The 25,283-nt window shown below is 45.0% G+C and overlaps 1 protein-coding gene across 1 annotated transcript in view; it reads left to right on the top strand.

Moving 5' to 3' along the window:
- Positions 1 to 25,283, top strand: part of COL27A1 (collagen type XXVII alpha 1 chain) — a 153,294-nt gene that overhangs the window by 22,412 nt on the left and 105,599 nt on the right. Inside the window, exons 4-9 of the mRNA XM_034067355.1 lie at positions 2,776 to 2,829; positions 11,009 to 11,062; positions 15,843 to 15,896; positions 17,864 to 17,917; positions 22,933 to 22,977; positions 23,862 to 23,915. Coding sequence (XP_033923246.1) covers positions 2,776 to 2,829; positions 11,009 to 11,062; positions 15,843 to 15,896; positions 17,864 to 17,917; positions 22,933 to 22,977; positions 23,862 to 23,915 — 315 coding nt within the window. The remainder of the gene's footprint in view (positions 1 to 2,775; positions 2,830 to 11,008; positions 11,063 to 15,842; positions 15,897 to 17,863; positions 17,918 to 22,932; positions 22,978 to 23,861; positions 23,916 to 25,283) is intronic.

The following is a 25,283-nucleotide window of genomic DNA, read 5'->3' as shown; positions in this document are numbered from 1 at the left end:
GGCTGCCTCTCCGGATGTGCATTTGTCTCCCTGTGTGTTTCAGCATTGCTCTCCCCAGGCAGACCCAGTTGTCTGACGTGGGCCTCTTGCTCGAGAACTTGAGTTGAATGATAGGGGCATGTGTAAGGGGCAGGAGAAATGAGTCACTGGGAAGGCATAGTACGCATCCCATCCAATCCAGCTACCCAGGAACCATGTGAGAATGGAGAGCATTGGAAGGGACCTTAAAGACAGAAGGTGGTCTTGCAGTTGTCATGTTTCCCAGCTATTTCCCAGTTCATTCAGCTACCCCAGTTCTCTTTCACTTTGGCTTGCTTCTGGTTTATGTGTGTCACACTCTTGCCTTATGCAGTTTCCATAGTGTCTGGCACCTTTCAGCCACTCATCCCACAGTCACCTTATTCCTTTTGCTCTTTAGAAGGAGAATAAGAAAAGACCGAAAGGCAAATTAAACCAAAGCAAAGTGATAGGGGACTCCTGAATTATGTGCTGCTCTTTCTGTGCTGCTCCAGCCAGATGCCTTTCCCTTAACTCCACGTTCCCATCCCAGTGCAGGCATTAACTCTCTTCTCATTTTGGCTAGCTCCAGCTTATTGTGAACAGTCCCCATTTTTTGAGATGTATTTTGTTCAAGTGGCCAAGTGCAATTGCAGCTGCTGTTAACAAGAAGGTGGAAAAGGTCCCCTCGGCTCTGGTACACAGGGAGTGCAGTACAAGCATGGTATCTTCTCTTTTACTTCTTCATTTAGGGGTAAATGGGAATGAGTCTTGATGGAAAAGACATCAAGCACTTGAATTGATCTTTGCCAAACCCCGTTAGTTGTTGCTGCATCAGTTGCATTGGATTCATGTTTTGATAGTTATCTTCCTAACTAAAGAGAATTAAGGAGCTAAGGGGATTTTATTAATAAAGCTTGGATTCTGGAGCACAATTATACACAAGGCTTAAACCCCACATAACCATGTGTCTATTTGCACAGCTGTATAATTGCACTACACACAGGGCCCTGAGCTGGCACGATGGCAGGTTACGTGTTGTGTATGCTGCTGAAGTGAGGGTCAGCTCTACCAATAGGGGTTGTTACTACAAAGACCAGTAATACCGTGTTACCAGCAATGAGCACCTTACAGAGGGGTCAGATGAAGTGTCCCAGGCTATTGAGACTGGAAATCTCAGTGCAGGCTACATTGCTGGGTGGTAGCGGAGTGTGATACGGTGTTAAAGTCCATCCATGTGTTGTCTCAGTGTGGGCATCAACTATTCTGTGCTGTGTAGCCTCTTACACTATAGGACAATCTTTTACTTGTCACCTTTACTACAGGTAGAACTAACTACAGAAAAAACACATTGTGATTGAGTTGTTGTCCTGGCAAATCAGTATTGCAGACAGGTGTACTTGGGGCTTTGTTTATTCCTCCCCTGATTTCTTTCTACGGTATCAGATCTGTCTGCATGACTTTAAAAGATTGCTTTTATACTAATTAATTTGCTGCTTATGAGAATCATTGAATCCTATGGGCTAATATGGTAATGGGAGGGTTGGTAGTATTAGAGTTTATTCATCAGTTACCTCTATGGTTCAGGGGAGTTTTCTCTGTTCAAAATCTTATCCTAGGCATGAGATTTAGGGTAGGGATCTCCAAGGGTTTTGTTACCAAATCACACACTTGATGACTCCTGAAAACTGTGTTAGCGATCATGAACTTTCCATTCCTCCTCACGGCCAGACACATGCTGCAGAGCCTGAGCAGCTCTGCCTGGCCTCCTTCAGCAGCAGGCTCTGCTTGGGGTGATGGCACATGTGAGGTCCTACAGTGCTGATCCCAGTGGGAAGGGAGTGGAACCAGAGTGTGGTACCCACTCAGTGCAATGCACCCATCATCCCCTGCCTGCCACACAGTTGGAGAGCTCAGGCTGCCTTCCAAATGTCCTTCAGCCTGCTGCTGTGTATCTGTCTCTCCCCTGGATGCAATGAAAGCTCATCTTTTAGAACAAGCTACTTGGATATAAATCCTCTGGGAGACACTTCATTAACAGTTATTCTTGTTTGACATGTTTGGCTCGGGGGAAAAGAAGCTTTGAGGAGTTATTAGGGGCTGCAAATGGCTTTCCAGAAAGCTGAATTCTCCAGTGCATTGAAAAAAATGAATACATAAATGAACAAATTCAAACTCAGTACATTACTGAGTGTTTTTTCCTAACCTGTTTCACATCAGTGCCCAGCTGGGTGCCTGACAACTCCACTTTCTTCTCACCTTCTGCCAAGAAGAATGTATGAGTTGACCTCTCCTGTATTACATACTTAAGAATATCCAACACTGACACCACTTCTATTACATTTATCACATGCCACTTCAAAATACAAAGTGATGGCGTGCAATGAAGTTGTAATTCATGTAGAAGCCTATAGTACCAAGAGCTGTACACCCTCAGCTGATGTATATTAGAACACCCAATGTTCTTCCCTTGCCAAGGTGTTAACACGTTACTTGTGTGCTAGCACATAGCAGGAAACTCCAAAGCTGAGAGACAGTTGTGTTACCCCTGTGTTACAGCATGGTTTCAGGAAGGTGGAAACACAGCTGTGAACATGGGAATGTCATCCACAGTAAAAAGATGTGAAGGCTCAGTCCCTCATCTATGGAAATACATGCTTCTGCAGGTGTTACTGTGTGTGGTGTTTTATCCCCTTATAGTAATAGCATAAGTTGAAGAGAAATAGAAGCATCATCCTGTTATAGAATCCTTATTAATTCCTATTTTTATTCTCCTAGGGCCCACCAGGTCTGCCGGGCTTACCAGGACCACCTGGAAAGAGAGGTTCTCGAGTAAGTGATGTTAAATTCCTATCCATTTGCACTTGAACCTGCATGTCCTACTGTTCCAAGGGCTGTTGTATGCTCCTGTGGCTGAGTAATGATTGCTTCAAGTCCTGCTGTTGAGGTCTGGCCTTCCTCCTTTCTCTCATTCCCTGTTCAAGGTTTTCAGGAGGCCACACTGGTGATTTGCAGCCTCCCTGAGCTAAGGTTTGGCATTGAAAAGGCTGGGGATGAATGTTTCCAAATGGCTGTCAGAAGAATGAGCTCTGTCTGTCTCATTTTGTTTCCAATATCCATTTCTTCTTGCAAACCCAGTGCTGAACGTGAGCTTTGGCTGCTTTTGTTCTGTCCTTCACTCTTCCCAGCTTCCCAAAGTGGTTGCTTCGAGGTCCTTCACCATCACTATGTCTTCACTAATGGGACCATGGTCTAGAACCAAGCGCTCAGCACACAGGGATGAGCTTTTGTGTTCCTCAGATTGAGACCTGCTTTCTGTCTGCTTTCCAAGATCTAGAGCAAAATGTCTTAGCTATTCAACAAGATCCATTGTAAACTCCTCAATTTCTTCCTCCCCACATTAACTTCTGAGGCAGATCTTTGAGCATTAAATGTTATGCTGAGGCCACATCTGGTGCTGAGTGCTGTAAATAGCTGTGAGCAAAGCTTTCTGCATTGACCTAGCTGCAAAAGTAGTATTCCAAAGCTGGGCAAAGTGCCTGACCTGGATGCAGTTAACTGTTGGCATCATATTCATGTTAACATGGTGCTGTCCCGCAAGGTATGGTCATGGAGTCCATTTCTTGAGCACTGAACTGTTGTGGGTCAGGAATCAAAAGATGCAAGTGTCTGAGGCTGGAAGAAGGGAATATTTGGATCCATGATCCAGGCAGCATCCTGGCCTGGCAGCAATAGGAGATTTCCTCACACATACTTGGCTAAAACTCAACCCCATGTAATGTCTTTAAAGAACATCTGAGAGGTTAAAAGCTGGAGGGCTGTGCATTCCCTGAGGACACTTGTTACAGTCCTGTGAGATCTTGCAGTAATCAGTAAAGATAAATGCCCCTGCAGCCTGGACATGGATATCAATAGACCCAAGCATTGATTTGGGCCGTAAGTGTAAGGCAAGCACCAAGCTCATGTGTTTTATAGACAGGATAATGGCAGTGTTCAAGGCCAGGCTGGTCAGGGCTTGGGGCAAGCTGCTATAGTGGAAGATGGCCCTGCCCATGGGTTTGGAACTGGATGAGATTTAAGGTCCCTTCCAACATGAACCATTCTATGAGTAGGTAAGTCCTACAGTGAAACACCAGGATGACTGGTCATGCAGCTCTGATGTCTTCTGAGCTGCAACCACATCAACAAATTATCCAGTTCTCAGCAAGTCCCCATTAAGCTGAAGGTTGTTCATGTCTCACTCATGAGGGGTGTTTGGTGTTACTTCCTGCCGTCCTGTGGTGTACAAACTACTCTCCCTGTCTGGAGACCCCAGCTGCATCCCCTGTGTGAATGACCAAATTACACCTCTGCATCCAAATTCTGCTATCAAAACTTGCCTTGTTCTGACTTTCTGTGTTATTCCCCAGCTGTGGCAAGCTCCATCCTATATTTAAGATGATCCTGTAACAGACAATAAGCAACAGAGCATTTTGGAGCTCAGCCCCTGCCAGAGGTGCTGAGAATCACCCTAGGAAAGAGTTCCCAGTTAGGAAGCACTCAGCACAGCTGAGCCTGGCTTGGCTTGGACCTCTGCAAAGAGGCTGTGCTAATTTTGGGAAGGGGCAGAAGGGTCAATCTGTGAATGCCTGGCCTGGAGCACTGGAGACAACTGCTCCCTGCATCCGTTGTTTTGGCTTTGCAACGTGTTTCTTCTAGTATTTGTCTTTCCTGTGGCTCTTTGGGCTTTGTTTCATTGCAGAGAAAAGCTGCCAGAAACTAAGACAGTTTTAGGGGAATTCTTGCATCTTTTGCTTTCGTTGTGCATGAGGCACTTGAAAAGAGATGTGCAACGCTGCAGGGGTTATGTTCTACCTCTGCCCAACCTGATCCTCAGGCAAGCCAGTTGCAGAGCTCTTATACAGCCCATGGGTAACCCATGAGGTGTCCAAGGAGGCTCCAGCTCAAGACTGGAGCTCCTGAGGGGAGGTGGATATTATGTGCAGCTTTGCAGTGCTGGATGCCAGGAGAAAGGATGGATTGTTTGTCACCAATGCAGTGAATGATCTAAAGCATGAGGTGCAATGGCTCTTGTAGCTTGCACAATTTCTGCATTATTAATGCTTATATAATTAGTTGGCTCATGTGAAAATCTAGTAGCAGCCTCTGACTCCTGACCTTCTGTAGCTGTGAAGCCCATAAAGTTGCTCTGTTGCTGATGTAATGCAATATTTCCAGTCCTTTGAATCCTGTACTGTCTCTGGTTTGTTTCCCTTTCTTCCCCTGTACTGGTCAGGGTAAAATGAAAGCCCTGACAAGCTTCTGCTTTGAGGCTGTGGTCAGTGGCAATTGGTAAGCAAAGCTGCCTGATCCCATGGTTCTTTCTCTGTGTTTTCAGTGGATAAATAAATAAACCAGCAGATCAACTAGGCTTGCCTGTGCAGTCTGAGTGCTGCTCGTCATGTAAGCAATGCCTCCTGGTTTGCAGTAACAAACGCCAGTCTTTGTAGTAGTATGAAGGAGGTTGTGTCCAGGACACGTCTCCCATTCAAGTGCATTTCAAGGCAGTGGATAGCGCAGTCTTCTTGAAAATGACCATTTATTGATTTTGAAAAGCCAGTCCCCTCTTTAGAAGCATTGAATTCATTTTGTACTTAGCATCAGGGATCCATGGAATCAGGTTCAGACTATACCAGTGCTCTGCTCTCTGCAACTAGGAAGGCAAAGGTATATAACAAACGAAAACTGGGTGTTTCTTCTTATTGCCTAAGTGACTCCAAGGAGAAGGTGTAAATACATTGCGTTTCTGGTGACGGGAAATGATGGGAAATGAGTTTCTCAGGAGCTCTGTAAACCTGTATAGATATTGCTGTATTGGCCATATGCTTTATAGCAGGTTTCCTCTCCATATCCGGCTAGGATTGTTTTCAGCTTTTATGTCTGTATTAAAGAAATAGGCATAAGCAAGAGATCTGTCCACACTACTTCTCCTTAAGTAAATGTACCTTGTCAGGCATCTGTGTAAGATCTGAGGCACATCTTGTAGGGAAGGGCAGTTCCAGCAATGAAGGGTTTCCCCAGTATGTGGCATGTAGTGGGACAGCTTTCCCATGGCTTTGTGTGTGAGTGGTGGCACTTGGGTACAAGTACAACAGTTCCCTGTAAAGGATGTGTGTTGCACTCCAACCCTCACTGTTCTATGCTTCTGTGACCTTTGCATTGGTTCAAACATGAAGGTTGAATGGGGAGGCAGTGACAGAGGCTGGGTTTTGCTCGCAGAGCTGTGCTAACAAGCTCAACAAGGAACTGTCAGCAAAGGGCTCCCGATGGAGCAATAACTTCTGCACCATTATGGCTTATCCCTGCCTCGCCCGGGCTCAGTTAGCTTCATCCTCATGCAGTCTGCATGAGGGGCTTTTGCCACCACATCCGTATTGATCACAACCTGTGACTCATTCCAGTGCAGCAAACTAGTCTGCACAGAAGTGCTGAGAAGCATCATGCTTGGTCTTGAATGCTCTATGGCAATCCTAGTTATCTGCTCCTCTTCTACATGGAGGAAACAGCAAGCTGACACACGACAGACAGGAATCTGATGGTTGTCTTCACTCCCAGGACAACAATAGTGGGAAAGCCAAAACACTTTAATTTAGGAAGCCAGGTCCCATTGGAAGTTGATCTCCATCTGTAATAGGTGAGAAAACTCAGGTACAAGAAAAGCGTTTAACCCATGGCCATGCAATAGGTCACAGGCAGAACTGGGAATAAAAAACCTGGTGTGCTGTAATTGCTCATATTTAACCTCTCTGATACAACACAGGAGAAATCCAAATGGATGGGTGAATATAATACAGATACATTCCCTGCTTCGGGAATCTCTTACCATCCTCCTGTGAATCTCAGCAGCCTGAAAGGTTGCAGGGTCCCGGTGTAACACGTCCCTGTTACATTTGGTCTGTGGTTGCAAAAAATCTCCCTTTCCTTCAAAATGCAGGGCTTCCCTCCTAAAACAAGCAAGAACTTCACTCAGCTGCAGAGGTTCCTCGACACCCTCATTCCACAAGGAAGACTTTCCGATTTCTGAATAGAAGTGTTTAAAGAAACAGTTTGTTTGGCTTCACCTCAAATATTTAGCTCGTTTTTTTCAGCAAGCCAGAGGTCAGAGTGGGATCTGTAGGTCAGGAGCAGAAAAAGCTGCTTTACACAGAGAAACCCCAAGACATAGTGAGTTTTGAATGAGTCGTCATTGCTCCGACCGAAGCTTTCCAGCATTTAGCAGGAGTTTGGAGGATTTTCCCCCCTCCCTGTGAATGCTGGAGGGATGGGGGTGTTGTGCACAGTTACACTTTTGTTAATACTTGAGGGCTCTGAACCATTACGCATAAAAGAGCTTCTGTGAGCAGGGTCCCATCTCCAGGCACGTCACTGAGATGAACTGGGTGGCACAGTGCGGTTCTCAAGTAGCATCATTCACGTAGAAGACATTCCATGGAGATGGGAATCCCCTCCCCTCACTTGCAGAACACATTCAGGGATTGTTCTAGTCTCTGTGCTGTCCCACGGTAAAATTTTCCATGGAATCTGTGGTGCAAGGCTTGGAAGATCTCGGATGCAAGCTGGCATTTGGAATAGATTGGATTGTTTCGCAGTTATAAGGGACCCAAAGCAGGTAGCTAAACAGGCACAGATGCAAATGGTAATACATGTTGTGGGACTTTGTTATTCAGTGGGGTCAGCATTGTCCCATCCTATGAGTGGAAAAGAGGAATGAAACTAATGCATTGATGATAAATATATTTGGGAGGATCCTGATTTTTAGATAGGAATAGGAAATTGAATTTAACTCAGGATAACATGGGTAAAATACAGCACTACAAAGCCATTATCTCTTGAGTTACTTCTCCATGCGAAGGTTATTTCTGAGAGCACTGGTTGGGGATGGGTAATTCTGGGTGCAGTAGAAGAGGAATGAACATTGGACTGGGTTTAATAAACCAAGGGATGACAGCTTGGGGGCACAATGACTGTTACTGGGGCTTCCAGCTTAGTGTATGGATTAATGCGTAAGGCCTGCCTGTTCAGATTTTGCATTGCTAACAGCTCTCGAGGTGGATGCTGTCCTGTACCTTTTCTTACTCAGCCCATCAAGCTGTACCACACCGCATCCTTCTCCTCTGCCAAGAATGTGGGTGTAATCACAGATTCGGGACTAACCGTGTTGGAACACATCAAGATCAGTTTTTTCCCCTTCTTTAGGACCGCTGCCAGATTACACCCTTTTCTCCCCGTGTTATGGGAGCAGCTTAAAAAACCTAGCACAAGCCCCACACTGGGTTAACAGACGTTTCTTGCGTGCCAGATTGGACTCTTCCCACTGTCACTTCATCAGCAGGATGTGGCCACTTCTCACTAGAATAAGACCACATTGGTCTTTAGGAGCAGGATGGATCTCTGACCTTCCTTTGCTGGGATTACACGCTATGAGTGTCATTGAATTTAGTGGTCAAGAGCCTGTATTTCATAACCATGTTTTGTCACTGGATACTAGGATTAGATTCTCCCTATTCCCTCCTACTGGTTAAAGCTCTTTATGATTTTCTTGCTGTGCTTTGGTTTAGCTCTGGAAGAACCTTCACCAAATTATGCTGAAGGTGTGACTGGTCTCTTAGCCAGGAGAACCGGCAGCTGAGCTTCCTATGTTCCAGGTTTCCTCCTGGAAACTCTCATTCTCAGCTAGAAGTCACACCAAGCCATGCTGTTCCCTCCAGTCTGACACTGTCTTAAGCCCGCTTCAGGCTATGGTGGAGCATGGATTTCAACCAACTGCACTGAAATAGGCTTTGAGCCAAACTTCCTGCCTCCAGAGTTGAGTAACAGCTGAATTCCCTCCCCAAACCCAGCAGCAATCTGGATTTATGAACCCTGGTCAGAGCTACCCAGATTATTGCTTACGTGTAAGAGCTTTTTAGGAACTCACCTTTTATAGAGCCTTTACTGTTCTGACTTCTGCCACTTAATATGCATCTTCATACATGTTTGTGACTTGGAAGACTGGGGTTGAAGTGTTTCTGCTACCACAAACTCATTGCATTAACTTAAGCAGCACATTAAATCTGTGTTTCAGTGTCCTACCCAATGGGATGAACAGATGATGCCATAGTTTGCTGGGAATATGGATTTATTTAAGATTCCTTGGTGCTCAGTTTCTGTGACTTCAGCAGCTCTATTGGTTTTCAAATGACAAGTTGATATTCAAACACCTTTATTTTACAGTTGTCTCAGTTTCATTGGAAATTCACAGCCAGGCTAATGTATCCGAGAATCTCAGGCTGAAAATGTGGATGGGAATGAAGAATGGGCCAATAAATGTATTTGGTTTCAGGCTGAAAATCTGAAGGAATTTAAGAATGGGACATAGAATTTATTTGGGTAAAAAAAAATGCCATTTGCAAAGTTCAGCCTCGGCCTCTTAATGGCTCTTACAGCAGACCAGCATGTGTTGGGAAATAGCACTGAGCATTCAACAACTGTCTATACCACAAGATACAATAGCTGCATGAAAAAAAAGACATTATTTTCTATTACAGTGCAGTAAAAATAAAACTGAATAGACATCAACACCCTGATGCTCTCATAGAAGAGAGCAAGGGCACTGAACTTGGATGGCAGTCACATGCAGTGATTTCCCTTGGAAATCAGACCCTGAAGATCCTGGGGGCCTACAGGGATGCTGGTGAGGGACTATTCATTAGGGATGGTAGTGACAGGACAAGAGATAACGGGTTGAAACTTAAACAGCAGGGGTTTAGATTGGATATAAGGAAGAAATTCTTTACTGTTAGGGTAGTGAGGTACTGGAATGGGTTGCCCAAGGAGGTTGTGAATGCTCTATCCCTGGCAGTGTTCAAGACCAGGTTGGATGAAGCCTTGGGTGATATGGTTTAGTGTGAGGTGTCCCTGCCCATGGCAGGGGGGTTGGAACTGGATGATCTTAAGGTCCTTTCCAACCCTAACTATTCTATGATTCTGTAATTCTGTGCTGAAATGCTCATTGGAAATCCTGCAGCTTAGTGTCAGAGTGGCTTTTTATCCACAGAACTGTACTCCTTGTAACTAGAGGGTATGTTAAAGTGCTGCTCGTGGTGGTGTAAAGCTCATACACAGTCTTGGCAGCACAGTAGCCCTTGGAATTGAATCTTCAGGGTGTTTCATCTCCCAGGAACGTGCTCGAGAGGACTTGCAATTGTTATTACTTCTGCCTGAAAGGTTAACAGATCTTCTGTGCTGTATACAATCCTGAGATAAACTATCCTTGGCTGCTTATTCCAGATAACTCCTTAAATAGTCTTTGGAAAATACACAGGGTGGGTTTAAAATATGAGATGAAAGTAGATACTGATGTTTGTGACCTGATGCAGATCCTCTCACAGTGTCATTAGCTTATGAGACCTATACAAAAAACACAGGCTTAAATGGTTTAAAGGGACTGACTCCTGCTCCCCTGACTTCTGTTCTACCGTCCAGCAATCCATTCTCTTTCTAACCTCTAAAGGCAAAAGCCTGGTTGACTTGGAATGGAAATAAGTTCATTCCAAATAGCTGAACATTTTCCCTGTAGTAATTCCTTCTGTTCTCTTTCATTTTGGCCAAAAAAAGCAGCACCCCATCACACTTCTGCTCCCTTCTGCCTCCCTCCATCTCTTTCTGCTGGGGCTCCTTGCAGAGCTCTGATTCCCTTGACCACAAGGTAGTTTCTATTAATGGTTGTGGAATATTTGGTGCACCCAACTAATCTCATTGTCACCACACATCCTGTGGTGATAGACACGCATCCTGTTCCATAGAGGTAGGTAGGAGCTGGCAGCCAGGTTTCACCATTCCAGTGTGTGTGTCCCGCTGCCTCTGGGCTGGGCCATGTACTGTGGATGCTCTCCTCTTGTCACATCACTCATGACTTTCTGCAGCTCCTGGGACTAACACAGATGCTCTTTGACTCCTCCTGACTCTGCTTTGTGTCTGTTGTGTTTTTTAGGGTCCCCCAGGTCCCCACGGAAACCCCGGCTCACCTGGACCCCCCGGCCTGAAAGTGAGTATTCATTGGCATAAGGTGATTTTGCCTTCCTGTTTCAGTGGAGGAACTGTGGCTTTTCTTGGTCCCACTTGTACAAAACAAGGAGCTGAATTTCCCCCCTCTGCTCACACACAGGCCCCCAGCAGCACAGCCAAAGCCTTTTCCTGTGCTTTGAGACCCTGCTGTGTGCCTTGGTTCTCCTTTAGTTCCAAGACTGCCTTATTAAACTATGCCTTAACTTCTATATTGAGATGAGGGCAGTGGAATCCTTCCACTCCAGAGCCTCACCAGGTCTGGGTTTCTTTGCTGTTTGATTCCTCTCCTCTGGATTTTGCATCCTACTCCTCCACCTTTGGGTCTTGACATCAGTGGGGTGAGTGGCAGCACCCGGCTTCTTCCTCTGCCTTCCTCATCCTGAAACTCCTTTGTCTCTCCTTCCCTCTCCAGTTTCTGGGATCCCTGACATCCATCAGTCCTCCCAAACGGATCCCATTGCTTCCTTCCAGATACTCTTTGGTCCTTTCCTCCTGCACACACATTCCCTCCAGGGTGCTGAGGCATCCTCCTCTCTTTGCATGAGACTTTGGAACAGATGTGGCTCCAGAGGGGAGCTAAGCCACTGTGCCACTAAGCTGCACTTAGAAAGATGCTTTAGTTCCCATGTTATTCCTCTGTGTGAGGCATTGTGTTACCTAAAGACTGGGAAGTTCCTGGGAAACCAGTTTGGATTGTTTTGATGTCCTTGTTTACACAGAAACAGCTTAATACCACCAATCTGGGACTAAAGGACAGTTGAGTTTTGAAAGGTGATGCTTAATAGAGGTTTTCGCTTACCAAGGAAAGCTGTCTCAGCCAAACACAAAGGTACAAGCAAGAGTCCCATGCATGAAAGGATGATCTTTCACTCTCATCAGTAGGCAGAGATGCTGTGTGCACTATTGATGCTCTGGGAAAAAGATTCTGGAAACTTGGCAAGGTGCCTCTATGTGATTAAAACTTAGGCACTGGAGACATGCTGGTGAACAGCAGCTGGTTTAAATTCTACACTGTAGTTATATGGCCTGAAAAGTGAGGCTGTAAAAGCTCTGCATTTTAGTGTTCTGCATTTATTATCCAACAATGACTTCCAGATCACACTTGTTGAGTTCTATAATTCAAGTCAAAGTTCTTCTATCTAACTTCCAGACCTGCAAATTCAGTCTCGTCCAATCTATAGAGTCAAATGATGTTTCTATGCCATAGGACTACTTTTAAAACACTTTTAGCCTAATGCCTGGTCAGAAATCATCTTTTGGCTGTAAAGCTGTTTTCAGTCAATCTCCTACTAGAAATAAAACTTCCTGTAAGCATTTTCCCTCCATCTCAATGCGTGCTCTGGCAGCGGGAAGCCCTCAGAGGATGGATGGATGTAACAGTCTGCAGCAGAGATCCAGTGTCATCAGTCTGTGTGATATACTGCAGTTTGGCCAGACACCATTTGCAGGATCAGGGTGTTCTATGTGATGCTGTGTCAAAAGGAGTATTAAGTTTGCAGTGGGAGATGAGAACTGCAGCTCAGAACAGGACTGGACATAACTTCATCTCTAGAAGGAAGAGCTTGGTAAGCCACAGTTGCAAGATCTTTGCATAAGAAGCATGTTTTGGAAGGTGTGTATCAGATCCAAGAGTTTTGTTTTCCCTCCTTCCCTTCATTTCTCTGACACCAGTCCCAAAATACGGACTTTGCACAAAAAAAAAGGTTTTATTTCACTCTCTTACATTTTAAATGCCTCAACTCTTCACCAGGCTTGTGGACCTGGGACCTAATACCTTCTTAACAGACCCAACCCATGTCTGACATTATGGACTTTGAAAGCCAAACCTGGGCAACAGAACCTGTCAGCCTCAACTAGGACTTCTCTTGCCGAGAGCCTTCAAGTGGTTTTTGGGCTGGATCTTCCCTAGATAGATAATACCATGGAAAAAACAAGCAATGCAAGAAAGGAAACTGAAGTTTCCCAGATAGATACAGCTTGGAAACAATGACTAACACCAAGGCATTGTCACTTAGGAAGTAACCCAGGAGCATAATTTTTATCAGCTGAATTAGTAAAGCACTCATAAGGTCAGGCAGTACAAGGGATGTGATGTGGCATGGTAGAGATGTGTGTTTGTGCCCATCTCTTGTCCGGTTGTGCTGGTGATCACTAGTGCTGTATTATTGAGCTGCTGTGTTTCTGAATCTATCCTGTGCAGGGTCCACCTTATTACTGATCTCTTGCGCAGATTGTAGCTGGTGAGTCAAGTTCCTGGTTGGAATTCCTGCTTGGAATTCCTGCTTAGAGCTGGAGCTCCAAGTTGCACTGATTTCAATGGCATTGCACCCACTTCTGTTACCTGAGAATTTAGCCCATAGTGCTTTTCACATCCACTTATAATGTGCAATTGCTTAAAGGGGCTTCTTGCCACTATTTGCATTCTCTGTGTTGTCCTTGGCAGCTGCAGAAGTGCAATTACATCTAGTTAGCAAAGACTGATTATAGCAGATAACCTCTTAAATGTCTGTAGACATATGTGGGCTAGGGTTGTGTCTGGCTGTGTAACCTGTAAGCTGCTGGAAGAGGCACAGGAGGGGTGTTGCTAGCAAGTAAGTGTAGCACTGAGGATGCCCTAATAGAGTTTGGGACTGGGAGGAGGGTTAGCTGTCAGGGTGTGTTTTTAAAAGCCATTACAAGAGATGGGTTTGCATCTCTCATCTGGAGGCTTTTGGCATCAGACATGAATATGGTTTGCTTAGTTAGCTGCTCTGGATGAACCTCTCTTGTTATAGCACTAGGAAAATCTGATTTTTCCTTTTAGTGAATGGTTTGGCTCCAAGAGAGCTCATCAGTTTGGCTCGCTGCTGTTTAAAATACTATTAGTGGGATTGCAAAGCTGAGGTGTTTCAGTGGTGCAGCTCCAGGCTTCTCCCACGTAGGGAAAAACCAGAAGAACACAATTTCTTCCTTTACAAGAAGTAGTTTGCTCACTCATTTGGGATGGGAAACAGAGAAGCTTGTGGGCAAGTGATGTGGCTTAGTGATGGACAAGGCTTGGGCTAATTCCCATGTTGTGGGTGCTGCACAAGAAGAGCTGGGCAATTAATCCACAATTCCAGCCCTCACATCCAAGCACCCATTCCCTCTGGCCCTGATGCCATCTTGCTGATTAATCTTAGGGATGTGTGATCCTACTTGTGGCTACAGTTCCGTGTGATGGTCTCAGCAGTGTTGAACACGAAACCACGCAGTCTTTTGAGTTAATGTGATCTGCAGCTCCCATGGTACAATGTAAGAGGCTTGTATTCCTTTGCATGGCTCAATGTCATTGCACTGAGCACATGGCAGGATTTAGGAAGAGTGGTGGCTGTCTGCCTGCTGCAGTAAATGAACACCCTGTGATCCTGGGGGCTGTTCTAATCGGTTCCAAGCGGTTGTAGCACCCACCAACACCTCCAAAGCTCAGAGGGCATTGCCCTGATAACAGCTGCACGCAAAGCAGGATTATCTGCATGACTTCATTTAGTGTCTGGAAACCAGGCAGCCTTCATTCAGAGCTTGTGCAGATGCATCTGCCTTGAATCAGCACTGCTCCCTACAGTCCGCAGCCAAGCAGTCTCGCTCCCTGTGAGCCTTGCAGCGTGTGGTGGATGGTAGAGGAGGAGAAAGGGAGATTTACACCCCGTGCAAGGTGAGAACAACATGGTGAATGTTGTCTCAGTGAGGCTCAGCTGGCTGAAACCTGACCTTTGTGCTGCTCATGAGAAATACCAGCTAATAAATACTAGTATTCCTTTGTAGGGTCTCACCTTCCCTCCAATCACTTCACTTGACACCGTTCATTAACCCTCACAATTATCCTGTGCTGGGCAGTTGGTGCTGGATCTCTTGCTGCTGATGTGACACAGAGGGGTTACAACTTGTTTATGGTCCCAGGGGTGTTGAATAGCCAGTGGCTGATACCTGTGTCATTAATGTGAGACAGACCTAAGCTGCTTAGTGTGGCAAACCTTTCCTCTCCCCTGCCGAAAGAACCTGGCAGACTTCAAATCTCTTCTAGCTTTTCCCTACTTCTATCTCTCACCCCGTTAGGTGCAGACGTTACCTCTCTTTTTAAGAGTCTGAACTGGGATTTTCAAAGGAATAGATGCTCAAGTGCTGCTGGAATTCCAGCCTCTGCTCATGGGAAGATCACAGCCTTAAAGTGCTATTTCTCCCCTCATGGTTGTTAAAGAGGAAAACCAAGAATACTGCCACTTAGGACAAAGTGTGCCTCTTGTTTCTGCCAGCCTTGGAAGCCTCACAATTGCTCTGGCTGTTCACAGAGTCTAATTAGGGTAACTTTCTCTGCAGTCTCATCTGTTCCCCACAGTTAAAAAAGCAACAGCATCTCGCAAGTTGTGAAGAAGGATGGCTTAGCCACAGTAATAGGCTTGGTAATTATTTTTGTGATGGTAGCTGTAGACAAGGAAGAAATCACAGCTGTCTACTCTAATGAGCATCAAAAGTCCTGACATTGCCTTCTTCCAGCTATCCTTTCTTTAGTCAATTTAATACTGTCAAATACTATTTAAAACTCAATGCTTTAACAGCAGCAGGAACTTGCCAAAACCACCTCGAGCAAAACAGCTATACCCAGGAACTTAATACATTTGGGATGTCAGAGAAAGACAGAGATAAAACCAAATGTTTCTCTGATTTGGAAGCCTGGAGGAGCAGAAGCACATCCATGGGCTGGGTCCTTGGACTTTGTCATTAATGTAAGCTTATCATTTCAGGGTCAGAAAGGTGATCCTGGGCTGTCGCCTGGAAAAGCTCGCAATGGACAGAAGGTAAGATGCTGCCCATGCACAGGCAGCAAGAGCAGGGTGTGATTTAAGCCCTGTGCATACACATGGAGGGGTCCATGCTGCAGTCACAAGCATCACAGCTATTCAAGTAGATTTAGGACTGAAAATGAGGACTTAGACCATGGATTCAGGATTAAAGAGAGGTAGCTGAGGTATTGACCACAATGCACTGAGGTGCCTCCTGCCACAGGTTCTTGTTGTCTAAGGGTTTATCTGTTTTATGCCCAATCTGCAGCCCAAATTTTAGTCCCTTCTGCAGCAGGAAAGTGGCTACTGAAGCATTTAAACCAGCCTATATGAGATAGAGCCAGCTCTGGGCATGCAGCTGCGGAAAGAGGCAATCCCAGTGTAATAAAAACCTTGAAAGCAAAGGAAAGGATGCTCATGCCAAGGAGCTGAGAGAACTGTGGTTTGCATTAGGTCACATACACAGCCCACAGCAGATCACCACTGGGAGAGCAGCCTTCCAAGCTATTCCATTGCCAATGAGTGGTCCCTGCTGTGTGATAACAAGGGGCCTTTCCCCCAAGGTCTACTCCAATGGGCACAGAGCACACAACTGGAAGTGTAGCTGGTTGCTGAATTTACCAATTGCTAAGGATCGGAGTTGTGCTAATTCATTTCCATCAGTTACAGCTCCCATCTTTGCAGTTTCACAGCTGTGAAAAGCTTTTACTGAGGCAACAAGGCCTCACAGAAGTCTAAAAATGAATGGTGGAGTGATCATGGCTCCACAGCATCCACCTCAATTAGTTCCTTCAGTGGCGTGCCTCACAATGCTTTATAACTCACATCCAGGGCACTAAGCCTGATTCTCTTCCTTTCATCATGAGCCTTGCTATAAATGCACAGCTAATAGAAAGCATCAGCCATGAAGAACATGAGCCCTTCATCTGAAACCAGATGCCTCCGTGAAGCACAGCAAGCCACAGAGATGCAAGATGGAGGGCGATGCTGCAAAACACTTGGAAGGCTCAGTCTGAAACGATGCTTTTAACTTAACAGCACGAGATGCCTTTTGAAATTCCCATTACACTACATGGGAATGGCATCGCATGGGAATCATCCCCCCGCAGTCTGGAACTGTTTTCTCACAAGCATGCTCAGGGTAAGAAAGGGAGAGATCCAGATTGCTTTTAGCTCATGTTAACAAGGCTTTTATTCCTGTTAGCAGTAATAGAAACAAGGAGTTTCCAGCAGGAGTTTGGAGTGATGCCTAATTTTTGAGCTAGATACTCTAAATGCTGATTTAGGAAGCAGGCACAGCAGAGTGTTAGACACTCTGAAGGGGTTTTTGGTCCTAATCGGAGGAGGCTAAAATGGGCTCCTACAAATGGATTGGATGCTAGAGAGGTCTCACAGCAACGCGCTTATCCATTCCTATGATGGTTAAGGGATGCCAGCTGGGATGTGATACAAACCCTTTCCAAAAGCACAGGCCACTGAAGAAACTTCCTCACCAGCAGCCTGCAAAGGTTCAACCCATGTCAAATAGACAGGTTAAATAACTATCCCATCGTCTGCACTGGAGCTGTAGGCTGAGACAGTGCAGTAGCTGAGTGTGAGCAAATCATGGGATTTGGCAGGAGGTACCTGTTGCTCTTATTGCCTTTAAAATATAGCATTTTCTTGCCTTGATGGTTTAAATGTCTATCAAAAGGAGAATAAAGGTTGTGAGTGATTGAGATCACTGGGGAGGGGGAAACATTCATTCTGCTGGCAAAAAGCTGGACTCCAGCAGCATCTGCCACTAGTTAACTGGGGTTATGATTTATACGAGCCAGCTAATAGAGATGTTGTTTAAATCTGTGCTTCTTATCTATCATGTTTTGAAGCATTGCAATTAGAAATATCAATATTGGGTGCTACTATTGGCAGATAATTTCAGTTACCATATGCTAGACATAAGGAAAATGTTGGTGAAAATCTAATTCAACTGATTCCTACAGGGAGACGTGGGCTTACCTGGTTTGACTGGGTTCCCTGGACCGCCTGGTAGGAAGGTAAGAGTATTATTTACTAGTGAATTAGAGCAGCATCTTTGAGTTTTCTTCTCTGCCTAAAGGATGTAGTTAAGTCCTAGTGCCCAGCAAATAGATCTCATGCCCATTCCACAGGTCTATGAACTGAAACATAGCCTAAAGGTTGTATCAGCAAGATTATGAAATGGAATTCTGGATCCAGGTATCTGTTCCTTCTTAGTATTCCATGTCCTACTGCACCACATCATCCCTCTGCACCCTGACACTGGGTCTTCATCAGCAAGCTGAATTTAGGTCTGGTTCAGCCAACATGATAACTAAATGGATCTACAGCTGTGATCGATGCTCAGAGGCTGGGTTCAGGACAGGTTTCGATATTCCAAGGAAAGCTTGACTGTCTCTCCTGGTAAAGTTCATTTCAAACAGAATATCTGTATTGCTTCCTTCTATTTTGCATGGAGACTAACAGCACTAGACAGGTTTTACTGTATTTGCTTCCATATTGATTACTGAACATCAATAACAACATACCTATGCCTAGAAAAGGTTATGTAGAGGTAGAACACAAGATCCATCCCTGCCTTCATGTTGCTGCAGTGTGTGTGCTTGTATTCATGCATTCACATCTGCACAGCAATACCTTTGGCAATCCATAAGTGGATTATATATTATATACAATTATATATTAATAATAATACTTTAAGCTCATGTGTTTTATGTATCAAGGATATTTCAATTGTCCTTCTCATTCCAGTCTGTGCTGGTAGGTTGGTTTTTGGAAGCTGGTTCTGGTGCAGGGAGCTGTTTGATAGTTGGGCTCAGTGGACTCCCCTTCCCAACAAGCCAACATTGGCATAGCTAAGCTGAACACTTCAAATTGGCATCTTGTTTCAATCACTTCATCAGTCAATGGGCCATTGAAGATGTACTGATCCTCAGGCCAATGAGCTGCACACAGACACCTACTCAAGTATGCTTTAAGCCTCTGGGGGAAGAAAGAAGGTGTGGAGGAGGCTGAAAGAAACCTTCCCTCTCCTTGATTGTTTGTTATATGCTTTATATGGGAATCATATTGCAAAGAGTAGGGGCTGGGTTCATTTTTAAGCTCTCAAGGCTGGTCATGCTTGGGGTGCTGTGTGGAACTGGGAGCAGCAGAGTGATTAATTGCTGATCTTTTGCTGTCACAAAGAGTTCTAACAAATTGGGTGCTAAGAATGGCATTTTCCTGCTGTGACAACTCCTAAACCAAAACCTTGTGGTTGTGATCAGCAAAATGCAACATCAGGAGTGCAAGGGCTTGTAGTGGAAAAAGCGGAGAAGGAACAGGAGATTGAACAAACATTCCCTGAGTTCAGCACATGACCTTTATATCTGATCTCAGCTCCCCAAGACAGGGTAAAGGAAGGGGTATGGTTCTGTTTCCTCAAATAATGAGCAAGCTGGATGTTGAATCTCTTCCTTTGGTGCAGCTTAAAGATAACCCCACCTCCCAGTAGCACTGCTCTGGCAGTGGCTTTGGTGTAACCTGGCTTTTATTAGCATCCTGCATTAAGAAAAACTTTACAGCTGTTGGAGAAATGTTTGGAAAAATATCCCCCTTTTTTTGACTCTGGATTCCCTGTTGGCATTATCCCAGTGAAAATATGCCAGGGTGTTTGGCTGATGGTGGGCAACACATCTTGGCTACCAGGAAAAAGCAACGCCTTGGGAATGGACATCCCTCCTGCTCACCCCATGTGAAAAGAGCTCGAAAGGCTTTGATCTGAAAACGCCATGTAGGAACTTTGAAACAGGGAAAATATTTCACAAGGGGGAATAAAATACTTTTCCCATTAAATGAAACAACTGGCTCAGGCAGCAGGAGCAGGAACCACAACCAAGTAGCATATGGTTTTGGATAGTGAAGCTCATGGGGTGAATGCGGACCTTTGCTGTGTGTAGGATCAGAGAGTCTGACCTCGGAGCACTCATTCTGCCTTGCACCCATCTTAGGAATATACAGAACTGCATTCAAACAGCAGATGTAATTCTCATCCTCTCCACACAATGGGATGCTTTAACATTTGGGAATGGTGGTGGGACTTGGTTGTTCCCTTGGGTGTCTGTGGGCTTTGATTTTTGGCTGGGGGCTGCAGACTACTATACCTTGCAGCTAAATCTCAGCAGAGCACACATTGCTCCCAGCCTCAAATGCTCTGCAGGAGAAAAATGGTTGTAGCAAAGCCGGGAATCATAGAAGACAGCAGCAGTGAGGGAGAAAAAGCTTTGTTTAAGTCACTCGGAGAGTAAAGACAGCTGGGAATTGGTCAGTGCTCCAAAACACATCCTGTCAGGCAGATCTCATTCGCTGGCCTCTTTACTCTTCACATTTCCTATCGAAGTGCAGGATAATCCTTTTTAGCTAGCAGACAGTAGATTATAAATATCACCACAGATGAGTAAATCCTTCACTGGAGCGCAATTTCCTTTCTGAATCACAGCCCTTTGTGTTGAGCACCCTATAATCATCAGGAAGTGTTTGGATAAAAGGGAAAATGCAGTTGTTTTCATGCCCTCTGCCCTGTCATTTTAGTGCTATTTAAAGAGGATTTTAGCAGGTAAATACTTCCACGTTGCAGTCAGCTTTAGCATTCACAACCTTTTTAGTTTTCTCATTGCTATAATTAACCTGAGACAGAAATAATGGCAGGATACTATGAAGAAACACACATACAAAGCTTCTCAGAACTCATGATATATATATATTGTGTGTGTATATATATGTGTGTATATATATATAGGATGCAATAGGATTTAGTAGTAGAGTGTCTCCATATTTAACTTACGTGCTCTTTACTTACTATTATAAAGATAGCAGTGCAGTGTTTGGTGCAGTCTTTAGCTCAGGACATACTTTTAGCATCCCTATCCTGCAGGATCCCAATCAGAATAGGATTCAGAGCAGCCAAGCTAGGCACTTATTTCTTATCAGTGGAGGGAGCAGGTATCTCTAAGTGTTGTATCCATGGAAATAGGTGCTCCAGCTGCCTGCAGACAAAGGTGGTTCATGCTCCAGGCTGGAGCTGGAGGAGCTGGACAGAGGAAACCCCATGGGCTTTGTGTAAATCCCAGGGCATGTCTGGAGATGCTGAACCCAGAACTGTTTCTGTTGGCAGCTCCCTCTGGAGGAGGTGATCACGGGGCCAAAACAGATGCTCTCTGTCCATACAACACCCTGCTGGTTCACGCTCCAGAGATGGCTAATACTGATACTGGGTGGGTCTGGACCTTCACAACATGCCTTCACCTTCAGGCCAGACACCCAACCAGGGTGTAGCATCCTCTCTCCTTTCTGATGCTGAGCCTCTGTCAAGGAGCCAGGGAGAGAAAGGATCTCATGGAGCAGATTCCTGGAGAGGGGCAGGGAGTCCTGTCGGCTGGTCCTGCTCCAAGAGCTGCTAAAGCACTTCCAGTGGTTGAAATACAGAGAAAGGGCCCTCAAGGTGGTTCACATAAGGGCCAGCCAGTAGCCAAATGGTCTTTCAGGTCAGCTACCACCTCCTTAGGAGATACAGCTCAGTCAAAAGAGCAGACCATGATACACCAGCAAGGTCAAGCAGGAGAGAACTGGTGAAAAGAGAACCAACATGTTTCCAGGCCAGAATGTCTGAATTATGAGCAAAGAGGAATGCAAAGGGGAGTGGGTAGCAGTGGGGATGGCTGAGAGCATCACATCCCTCTGCCAGCGAAGGCTTAGGCTGTGGGTCTACACTAGCTCATGGGAAGGATAAAAAAGCCATTAAGAAGAGGTGTGGACCTGGGAGCAGAAACAGGCTTGGGTTCATCTGTGAGTGAAGCAAAAGGCCAAGCCCTCGGCCAAACCAAGGGTTGGTTATGACTTCCAGAGCAGGGGGATGCTCCCCTGAGGGTCTCACAGACAGGCAATGTGGCTGTGAGCTCTGGCTGGGGACAGTGAGGAGCAGAGACTGAGTTACAACAAGCAGTTGTAACCCACCCTGAAAGCATCCTGCTATTTCTGCAGGGATGTTTCTTGTTTATTCTCTCTCACCATTTGTTTCAAGTTAAATTTTCTACCCTTTTTTGTTATAAATCCTGCTGGTCACCCAGCTAAACAGTAACTGGATTTCATCTTCTCATCTGCTCTGACTCCACTCAGTGGAAATAAGTTTGTCGTAAATAGCTGAAGCAAAATAACAAAGGAGAAGGGGGCAAAAAATGTACCTGAAGTGCCTGTCGCTTGCAGGATTTACTCAGTGTTTGAAAAGGGCTCTAGGTAAACCCTGGAGAAAGCAAACTCTTCAAATACACAGTGATCAGTCTGCAGCCGAACAGGCTGCCTTTGTCCTGAAGCAGGTTTATAGATGACCTGTGAGAATGATTTGAAGCCTGCAGTGCTTGCCAGCTAGCAAGCTGGACTAAGAAACTCCTTCGCATTAATCCAGCAGAGAGAGCAGGTTAAGAGAGAGATGCTCACCATTTTAGGTAGCTTCATAATGAAGGACTCTGGATTGTGCTGTGCCTTGTAGTAATTAAATTAGAAAAGCTGGAAGCTTGACAAATCCAAGCTAAACAATCAACCTGAAATTTCCCATAATAGTAAAAGGTTATTTTGGTGTTTTCTATGGCATTTCAAGTCCTAAAGCAAAACCGAGCGCTCAAAAATGGGAGTGACTCATATTGCCCTAAGCCAACATTTCAGCCTGTAGTTTTCTAATGGCTTTGCTAAAGGTGTAGGTTACAAATAGACTGATCTGAGTGTAGATACTGCTTAAAGTCTGTTCACAGAGCAAGTCTTTGAGTAACCACCAGGCCAGACCCCAGTGGGTGCAGGTTGTTGTCTGGGAACGCTTGCAGCACAAAGCAGGTAAAAGTGTGTGTGATGGTGCAGTGTTATCCCATACCTAAAACTTTGCTGCTTCTTAGAACTGCAAAAGAAATCTCAAACCAAAACCTGCAGAAATTCAAACCAAAACCAGGTTATTTTATTATTCTTACTTTTTTCCTTCTTCTTCATCTCTTCCCTCCTATTTCAACAGGGATATAAAGGCTACCCTGGACCACCAGGTCACCCTGGAGACCAGGTGAGTCTTCCCACTTTCCAACACTGGACCTTTAGAGAGGGGGATGGATTTGCTGACTCTGCTGCTACTTTGGATGCTGTACAGCCTGCTCAGTGTGGCCAGCCAGCTCCTTCCCAGGCTAATGTAGTACATATAGGGATGTGCAGTGAACTCCAGCTGTACACATACACTGACCAAGCACCAGCAGGTTGGAAGGAGTTTCCATTTGTTTTCTCATTTTCATTGCTCGACCAATACCAAGCGTACGTGGTGGTGGAAGAAACACCAGCTCCCTACTCCCCCTTTACGTTTCCTTTTACATTAACTTCACCTGGAGTTTACTAACCACATCGTATAAATACTAACATGTAATTCCCCTCCCAAAGCCCATTCCTGTTCTCCCCTTTTCTCCCCCCCTCTTTATTTGGTTAAGCCTGATGTTTGCAGTTCAGGAAGAAAAAAAAAGGCAATGAATAGCAGGCCCTGTTAGCAGTGATGTTAAAGGATATTATACATGAATCCATTTAGTTTGGAAGAATTTTGGCAGTGCTTCCACCCCAGTAAAACGGTTCCATATGCCAGATATAGATGCAGCCTTACACCTTCTCTTAGCCTCCTTGTTTCAAACTATCTGCTGCTTTCACTGCAGATGGGGAGAGAAGGAGGAATAGCAACACTTGCTTGACGCATGGATCCTACTGACTTGGCTTCCATGTTTTTCTCCCTCCTCATTTATTTATCCCACTGTTTACCCTGAATATTTTCTTCCTCTCTATAAGTTTGCATCAGGTTTATCCATTCCATCCCCCTTTCCCTCCCCAGCTCGGAGAATAAAGCAGCTAAAAAGGCTCCACAAGTGTGACATCCACCTTACCTGATGTGCCCTTTCTTTTCTCTTCCCAAAGGGCGAACGAGGACCGGATGGAAGTCCAGGAGCCAAAGGTTATCCTGGCAGGCAGGTGCAGTAAATCTCATCGTGCTGTGCACAGACTAGGGATTTGGGTGTGCAGGTAGCCAAATGTGTGCCCTGCTGCATACGTGCCCCACTAAAGACAGTGCAGACTTCTGGAGTATGCCTGAGTATTAGGCACATTTTGCATCTCATATTGGACAAGTTAGGAACCTGGGACAGAAAAAGGCATATGACTGTAAGAAATTATTCAGATGGATTCTCACTGGTAAAATTCACTAGCAGAATCATATATATACACATATATAAAACTATGTGTGGACCATAAGTTACATACAAAGATCATCCAGTTGCCAAAAAAATGATGATGAAAGAAAACCAAACCTTTGTTTTCAAAGGAAAATAGATCAGGATTGGACACTTTGTTTCTTACTGATGTAAGATGCTGAGTAGTAGGAAGAAAATTAAGGTGAAAGAACTGTAAGACCCTAAATGAAATCTGTTGGAAGGCAGAAGACCTGGCCCTGTAACACTCTACAGTGAAAAGAGTTTGTCCTTCTAATAGACACATTAACGTTGGATTTAGCCACATTAAGTCTATGCCAAGAGGCAGGGAGGTGTCAGAGAACCCCAGGCAGTGTGTTATGAGTCCATCAGGCTTGTCATGAGCTCATATGTGTGCAGGTTATTGGACTAAACAGGATGTCAATGCACAGAACTCCTCTACATCCCCTGCCTTGGACTATCAATAATGAATGTTCCATTTTAAATTGAAAATTAGACGGATACCTTGCTTAGCACACTGGAGAGTGTAGATGGTAGAACTGGATAAAGAGCTTTATGCACCTGACTAAATGCTCCATTCATACTCTGAAAGGCTCTTAGAGATTTGCATGCCAAAGAAGCTCCTAGGTGTGAAGGTGTGTTAGATGACCAGTAAGAAGAGGTCCAAGCTATTTTGGACATACAAGGTTAATGAACGCAATTCACAGCAGCCTTCTGCCCATCTGATAAGCAAGGTGAAAACTTGGCCATTGACATATGAAGAACAAAAATGCTTTCTTAAAATGGGCTTTGGGTCAGGAAAGAGACTTTTTCTTCAGGCAGCTTTTTGAGCCTATCTGAAATGTGTACCCAGCATTGGAGCTGTTTACTTTGCTGAGATTTTACTACTTGTTACTCCTGTCAGCTCTGCTGGCTCTGCAGCAGTATGGGAAAGGGAGCTTGGCTCTGCTGTGATTTGCACATCGGAGGCAGGACTGTGAACCTCACCCCCATGGCTGAAGTCTTTGGCAGTCGTACAAGAGAGCACAACCTGACTTTCACATCCCAGGCTGTGTGTGCAGTGCTGCCAGATAAAGAAAATAGGGACTTTGCCTTCTCTTTTTCTCATTACCCTTCCAAAAAAGCCTAACAA

This window comes from Melopsittacus undulatus, chromosome 11, assembly GCF_012275295.1.
Source record: "Melopsittacus undulatus isolate bMelUnd1 chromosome 11, bMelUnd1.mat.Z, whole genome shotgun sequence".
NCBI classification, from domain to species: Eukaryota; Metazoa; Chordata; class Aves; order Psittaciformes; family Psittaculidae; genus Melopsittacus; species Melopsittacus undulatus.
This window is presented reverse-complemented; position numbering and strand designations above follow the sequence as displayed.